This window comes from Strix aluco, chromosome 4 (assembly GCF_031877795.1).
Source record: "Strix aluco isolate bStrAlu1 chromosome 4, bStrAlu1.hap1, whole genome shotgun sequence".
Classification (NCBI taxonomy): Eukaryota; Metazoa; Chordata; class Aves; order Strigiformes; family Strigidae; genus Strix; species Strix aluco.
In genome coordinates this window covers 117,854,612-117,862,655 of record NC_133934.1, presented here as the reverse complement: position 1 = coordinate 117,862,655, position 8,044 = coordinate 117,854,612, and the positions used below count along the sequence as shown (strand labels likewise).

General features: G+C 51.8%; 1 protein-coding gene across 1 annotated transcript in view; it reads left to right on the top strand.

Annotated features, from left to right (window-relative positions):
• Positions 1-1,034: 1,034 nt before the first annotated feature.
• Positions 1,035-8,044, top strand: part of CCDC85C (coiled-coil domain containing 85C) — a 114,509-nt gene continuing 107,499 nt past the window's right edge. The window contains exon 1 of the mRNA XM_074825088.1: positions 1,035-2,113. Within this exon, the coding sequence (XP_074681189.1) occupies positions 1,399-2,113 (715 nt within the window). The 5' untranslated portion in view covers positions 1,035-1,398. The remainder of the gene's footprint in view (positions 2,114-8,044) is intronic.

Below are 8,044 nucleotides of genomic sequence, written 5' to 3'. Positions count from 1 at the left end.
GGGGCCGGGCCCCGGTGACAAGGCCCGTGGCGGGAGGGGGCAGCAGCGGGGATGCCCCGGGAGATCCCGCTCCGCTGCCGGCCCGAGCCGCCCGCCTGTGGCCCCGGGTCCCTCCCCGCACCGGGCGAGAGCGGGGCCGGGGCCGCTCCGGCGCCGCTTCCCCGGGCCGCCCCGCGGGAGCGTTTTCCTGCCTGCCCAACCCCGCCCTTCCCGGGCTGGTGCTCCCTCCGGTAGTTTTTCTTTAAAAAAATTAGGAAAAAACAACAAAAAGAGGGGCAGAAAGGAGGTGTGGAAGACCCGGGGTGGGGGGGGCAGCGGCGAGCCAGCCCCGGCTGCGGCGGGCAGGGCAGGGCAGAGCATGGCAGGGCGGGGGGGGGAGGGAGCGGCCCCGTCCCTTTGTACCTGCCGTTTGAAGGCGCCAGGCGGCCCCGCATTGGCTGCGGCGGCCACGGCTCCGGTAACCCGAGCTGGCGGCAGGGCGCGGCGCAGCGCACCGGGGCCCGGCCAGCGCTTAGCTGGGCAGCCGGCGGGGGAGGGCGGCGCTCGGCTCGGCTCGGCTCGGCTCGGCCCGGCCCGGCTCGGCTCGGCTCAGCGCCCCTCCGCTCCGCCGCCAGCAGCCGGCCCTCCTTCCCCGCCGCTCGGCTCGGCTGGGGCAGGGCCGCGCCTCCCTGCCCGGCAGGAGGTGGGACCAGCCCCGGCGCTGCCGCCCGCCCCCTCCGTCCCTCCCCTCCCTCCTTCTCCCTCTCCCTCCCTCTCTCCCTCCCGAAGGCTGAGCCGTTCCGGGAAGGCGCCGGCTCCCCCACCGCTCCTCGGCAGAGCCTCACCGGCATCGGCCGCCACCGCGCCGGGCTCGGCCCCACGTCGCCGCGGGGCTGCGGGCGAGCTGCGGCGGAGCGGGGCAGCGGCGGCGGGTGCGCGGGGCCCGGTCTCCCGCGGCGGGGAGCGGCGGGCGGCGGGGGGGCGGGAGGACAAGTGGACGGGAACGGGGTGTGGGGGGGGCGGCCGCCGCGTAGTTGTTTCGCCCCGGGGTAAGTTGGCCGATCCCCAGCGGAGGCTTCGCCTGGAGGGGGGCAGCCGCTCGGCTCCCGGCTCCCTGCAGCCCCTGGCTCCCGGGGGGGGGGGGGGGGGGGCGCCTTTTTTTTCCCTTCCCCCCCGCCCCAGGTTGTTTGTTTGGGGTTTGTTGTTTTTTTTATTATTATGATGGGGTCTGTGGGGAAGCAGATCTTCCAGTCCGGCGTTGCTCTTCTTCCTTGTCCAACGCTCTACGGAGAACTATAATATTTCTTCCCCGAGATGCTGCAGTGAATTTTAGTCCCAGGAAATCAAGCGAACAAAATAATCCGAAGAATAACCCGAACCATTTGTTACCGTGTGAGAGCACACGCTGCCTAGGCACAGATGATGGCAAAAAATTCCTTGGAAGGGTCTAAAGAAGACCTGAGCAAAATTTCGGAAGAGGAGATGCTGAGGTGGAGCAAGGAAGAGCTGGTGAAAAGACTGAGGAAAGTGGAGAATGAAAAGATGAACTTAATGGTGGAACACGGCAACTTGATGAAGGACGTGAACCGGCGGCTGCAGCTCCACCTGCACGAGATCCGCGGGCTGAAGGAGGTGAACCAGAAGTTGCAGGACGACAACCAGGAGCTGAGGGAGCTCTGCTGCTTCTTGGACGACGACCGGCAGAAAGGCAAGAAGCTGTCGAGGGAATGGCAGCGCTTCGGGAGGCACACGGCCAGCGTGATGTGGAAGGAGGTGGGCATGTACCAGCAGAAGCTGAAGGACCTGGAGGCGAGGCAGGAGACCCTCCTGCGGGAGAACGTGGAGCTGAAGGAGATGGTGCTCATGCTGGACGAGGAGCGGAGCGGGGCCGGCTCGCGGAGCTCCATCGACAGCCAGGCCAGCCTGACCAACCTCAACGGCGGCTCGGCCACCCGGGACGTGGGGGACGGGAGCAGCACCTCCAGCACGGGCAGCGCGGGCAGCCCCGACCACCACCACCACCACCACCTCCACCACCACAAGGCCGGCGACAGCAAGGCCGGGGCCATGCGGAGGTCTATGGATGACCTGTCCGCGCCCCTCCACCACCGGAGCATCCCCAACGGCCTCAACGGTGAGCCCATCCCCCCGCCCCGCCCCGCCGGCGGCGGGTCCGGTCCCCCGGGGCAGTGGGGTGAGGGGTGCCAGGGGAGGGAGGGGAGACCTTGCCGTCCCCACCCCTGCCCATCCTTGTTCCCCTCTTTGGACGAGCAGGGCTGGGGAGGGGCACCTGTGCGCGGAGGGGTGGGGTGGGGGTGCTCCTTGACTGTGTTGTCGATGTCTGGGGCTGCGGCTTGGAGCCTTTTTTATCTGGAGGGCTGGTGGTTTGTGTTGGTTGGTTTGGGGTTTTTTGACAAAAAAGAGCCCGAGTTTTCATGGTTAAGTAAACACTGATTTCTCTCTCTCTTCCTCCGCTCTCTCCCCCTTTAAATATTTTGGTTTACGTTTGGCTTGTTTGTTTGCTAGTTTGATAAGACTGATAAAGAGCCTGGATGAGATCTTGGAAGCATATGATGAAAGTGCAGGTCTGCCCCACAGAGCATCGCCTGTAAGCTCCATGGGCTCTCGGGCGGGCTGGCAGTTTTGGAGAGGTGCAGCTCGGCTTCCTCCCGATTCCCCCGCTCTGCTTCAGAAACAGGAGGTTTGTTTGTAGAGAAGAGATTGCTCTCGAAGGGACGCTGTACTCACAATTTTGTTAAGCCTAGTCATTAAAGTTAGAAACAAGCTCCACTGTGAAATCGTGCCAAGCCTCCTCTGACAGTTTGTATTCAAGCAAAGTTTCTCCTGTTGTCTAATAGTGATCAGGCATTAAAATAATAATATTGGAATGTCTTTAAAATGGAGATTTTTTTTGTCTTTCGAAACCAAGAAGACCAAATGCTTGACTTCTAGAAGGAGTAGTTTGGCTAAGAGGGTTCAATAGCAGTCAAAGCAGGCAGCAATCTAATTAATTGTTGTATGTAAGACTCCTTTTAATGCTCTTAATCCTCTTTTCCAACCAGAGAAGACTATTTTCTGGTTGGGGTACCCCTTCCCCTCCTCCAAGCACAGAGATGGGGCTGGAGCCCCAGAGCTTGGCTCCAACTGGTGTCAGCAGCGGTTTTGTTTACCAGATAACCGTGCCTTCAGCTCCCAGAGCTTTTGGTGGTCGTGTTGGGACCAGAGTGTTGGTCCTTTTTCTGGTGAGTTCTGACAAGTCCTTATGCCCCAAGAGATATGAGGGCACACAGCACTGATCAACCCATTTCTCAAGTTCATGAATTTGCCATGTGCGGTCCTGTTGTTGCAGCTGTGTGCCTCCACTCACAGCTGGAGATGTTCTGGCTGCCTCACCCAGAAGGCAGGGATTGCTGGTTTCAAGGGTGATCCAGTCACCAGATGTACAGCAAGCATCTTTAAATGTTTGTTTTCTCTCTCTCTCTCTCTCTCTCTCTCTCTCTCTCTCTCTCTCTCTCTCCACATCCATCACATCCATTCCCGCCCCCCCCCCAAGTGAGAGTATCTGGTTTTTAAATCTGCAGATAGCTTCTGCTCCTGATGTGACTTGACTTTATTTTCATTAAAGCATTGATTACTCTGCACAGAGGCCTGGAGAGCACTTGACAGATACTGAATGTGCTGTTACTGTTTTGGGACAGAAGGGCGTTGCAGTTCTGGTTCGTGAACCTTAGACCACATCCCTTTTAGGTATCGACAGCTGACTCTAGGACAAAGCCAGTTGAATTCATTCCTGTTGACCCAGGGCTCTTGTGCATATGGGACGCCGCCATGGCCTCAGAGCTGTTCCTTAAACCCGGTGTGAGGCACTGTGGGATTCTTTGCATGGGATTCAAGTCATCCCTGTCTGCAATGAAGAGGAGTGTCGCTGCTGGCAGAGCTCAGTTCTCATTGCCATCCTCAAACGCTATGTGTGGGACGGTGCCCAGCAGCATCATTCGGAGGGGACTCAGTGTAGAGTCTCGTGTCCCACCCTATGTAGAGTAAGTGTAGGGGGGTGGTAGAGCGTCTGCACATGTATATGTTTCCATGTGTGCCTCTGCACCCTTTCCCTTGCTCCTGTATAGAAAGGAGCTCAAGCTCAAGCCTTTCAGATGTGACCTTAGATTTTAGTGGCTTCTGGTTTTGGAGCGTCTGTGAACGAACGTCTCTGTGGGAAGAACTGAAGCTGTGAACCTGCCTTTCTGAGGGTGGGACAGATGTGATCAGCACTTTTGAAGCTAATAATCCTTGTAAAGATGCAAACAAGCCTGATCTCTCCACTTAGGTAGTGAAGCTGTAGAATGACTTGAATAGTTGTCATTCTCAGATAGCATCGGTATTCAGCAAGGCCATTTCCCAGACTGTGCCTTTGGAAATGCCTCTCAATACATATGCAAATGCAAAGCTTATCAGGCCCCTTTTTTGACTGACAGCATGAAGTCTGGGAGGGGGCTTGCCTGAGACCGAGCGGCAATTCTGTTAAGCTTGTGACAATGTGGAAGATCCCGGCAGGTGAACGTGAAAAACAAAGGCAAGAGTCGAGCGGGTAGTGGAGCTGTCACGGAGCAGCCTTCCATGTCTCCTGGTGCCGGAGAAGAAATACCCGATACCTGCCTTCCGTGCATGCAGCTTAGATCTCAGCCTTTTTATACTCCTTTTCCTGGTGATTTTTTTTCTCCTGGGATAAAATGGAAGGGAGGAAGAGGAGAAAGTGTGGCCTTTCATTTTTAGGTTGCCAACTTCAGTCTGGTTTGCTGTTGTCTCATGTCTTTAAAACACTGGATAACTAACCGGTGGATAAAACAGAAGCTGCTCAACTGGTTCAACTAATACAACACCGAACAGCCCTCGTATACTTCCTTACAGAGGGTGGCGAGGGATCTCAGATGGATACAGGGCAGAATTTAGCATCTGTGGTGAGAACACAGCAGAAGCCTTGGACAACTGGTGGAGGCAAGGCATGGTGAGCTGTTTGCTGGAGCACTTTTGCATATGGAAAAGCTGGAAAGTCCTGTAATGTGCTGACCCTACTAGTGGTATCAGTGCGGCTTTGTGTGGTGCTTTGCTTTTCTAGGTATTAAGCGGGACTGCTTCACTTGTTTAGTGCTTTTCTAAAGGAGTTGAGTATGGTGGATGTTAAGTGCTCCGAGGGAGGTGGCTTTTTCATGAAATCTTAGTGAGCAAAGGTGGATTAAATAGTTCTCATTTTCTCTTCGTCAATCCTTTGGAAGTGAGTTGATAAACCAGGGCTTGATTTATTGGCCCCAGTGACCCACCCCAATGTGAGATGATGAACTCTTGTTTTGTAACGTGAATTTGTTATAAATGGTATGAGTTTAAAAAACAAAAAACCAAACCAACCTGCGATCCACCTTCCCTTCACTTTTCTGAAGTCTGTTTACTTTTTATAAACTGGCTTTTAGGAAGCTAATACCTGCAACCTGATGATTAATTATCTGCTCATGCAAGATAAGGTAATAAGTATAACCGATAGCATGAAAACAGCTAATATTAGATCACACATGTAATCTTGCTCAGCTCTGGGTATTCTGCTGAGAGCCAAGAGGAAGTCTGCTCATTCTGAAAGTAAATGGTGTTTCCTTTCTCCATGTGCGAGCTGGGACCTGGGCTGTGGGACAGGGGCATCTCCATGCTGCATGATGGGAACTGGCCAGTTTTATCTGTGTTGGGTGGTATGCCTCAGATCCCACAAATCTACCCACAGATACAGGACAGAAATCGAGGCACAGTTGCTGTGTTGTGCTTGTGAGTGCTTTGGCTTTCCTTTGCATGCACGGCAGAAGTCTCTGTGTGCATATGTAGTCTTGCTGCCCGTCCAGCTTTAGGCAGCCACAGAATAAAGTTTCTGGAAAAAAACGAATTAAAAAAAAAAAAAAGACAGCCACATTGGATGATATTAACATGATATAGGGGAAGGAAAAAACCTTCAGGTACCACAGGATATGTCCCTGGACTGTGAGGTATGTGGGAACATTGGGAGGAGTGACTCGAAGCTCCCTGAGGCCAGCGCAACAGCTTCCACTGCTTTTAGCCTTATCTAGATCTGACTGGGACAACTGTTTATCCATCTGCAAGCCTGGAGGCATACAAACTCACTAGCTGTTGATGTGCCTGGGACAAAATCCTGTGCATGCAGGCAAAGCTTTTGGGCTTTAATTTTTTTTTTTTTTTTCCCCTATCAACTGAATGTTGTTGTTAGAACTTCACCTTCCACTGAAGCTGTTTGCTCTGGGTTCCCAAAATGGGCATCTGCTTTATTCCAGTTAGGTAAAATGTTAATGCATTTCTTTATCAGTGTGAACAGTTGTTTTGTTTTTGTTTTTTTGTTAACTATTAAAAGCATCGACGCTTAAAAAGTAATCAGAGAGGCCCAGAAGAAAGCTGTGGATATGCCAGATAGTCTGTAGTAGCAGAGATGTTAATGTATGGCCTCTTGCTATTGTCTGCTCCAACGGAAGAAGAATGGTCTCTCTGGGTGAGGGGGTGGGAAGATCTCTGCTTCTATTGATTCCCACTTGTAAATGTCCACATATTTACCTAGAGGGTACGATATATTACAGTTAAAATGGTGGCAAAGAGAAATGACTGTTCCCTGTGGATTGGTATTGATCGGACATGCAGCTACCCTGTACTTATTTCTCCTCTTCTTCACACACCCTTTAGGCCAAAGTCCTTTGTTTTTATTAGCATATTTATAATCAATATACATATTATTTACTATGACATATTAATAAGGCCTTTGAGGTGGGAAGATGCAGGGGCAGAAGCAAAGGGTAAGGTTCATCCCATTTAATTTATCTCCAATATAGACTTTAATATCTGCATCCCCTTGGGCTTCCTTTATTGGCCCTGTGGAGAAAGGCAGTTTGGTGTCATGATTTATGTCAACTATGTCTGCTTTAGAGGGAGAAGAGTTGTAAGCTAATCGAGCTCTTTCTCTCTGCTGATGGGAAGGCAGCCTGGATGGCTAGTTCATATGCAACCATCTAAAGTCAGATCAGACCTATTTGAGGTGTTGTGGTGACCATTGTCCACTCTTCAGTGCAGCTGTGTTAGCACTGTTGAAAGAGAGGAAATTGCCTTTCTCAGTAGCAGTCAGATGTCACCCCTCCCAATCCCCACACCGCCTGGGCACAGCAGCCTGGCTCAGAGAAAGCCCTGTTCTCTGCAATGGAGAACTCTCAGGGCTCGGTGGACCCTGTCATACTTAAGCAGAGGTTCAGCTACTTGATCGATTAATATCTTTCTTATATCAAGACCATCCTCTGAACATTAGTTTAATTTTTCTCTTTTTGATACTGTGGTATTTAACCTGTTGATATTTTTGGTGCTATAGGTTGCTACATATAGGTTCCTTGTGATTAAGCCAGGAAACCTGCCCTGGGCTGAAACACTAGATGTATGACCTCTGTAGAAGCGCCTGTTTCCATCTCTTCTGTAAGTTCAATGAGTTCTGCTAATAGGCTTATCAATGCTGAGGTCTCGGGCACTAACGGTGCAGCTTCAGTTTCTTGTAGCCGGTAGTCATTGGCCAATTGTCCAAGGGGCTTCAGTGGAGTGTTCCACTTGAGGCATCTTTGTTGTTGCCCACTCCTGCCTTCTTGCTGGGGAACTGCCTGTGTGCCAGCCTGCTAGGCTCCCGAACATCCAAGTAGCTGGTGTCCCTGAAAACAAGGCTCAAGACATTTAAACTAAGTACTAAAATTGGGTCATATCTGGAAATATATTTTCCGTAGTAGTGCACTGAAATTTGTTTTCCTCTTTCAATTTTCTATAGAGATATCTTATTCTCAGCTGTCCTGTTGAAGGAAAAAAATTTGTATTGATTAAAAGGCAATTTTCTATGGGCCTTTGATGGAATTACCCACTTACACTTGTCAAAAGCAATCAAAATAAGGGGAATAAACTGTGTTGGTTACATGTAAATGATTTGGTCCTCTGGAGGCATTTCATCAAATAAAGCTGAGGATCGAATTAAATAGTGATCTAATTAAGTGGCAGACAT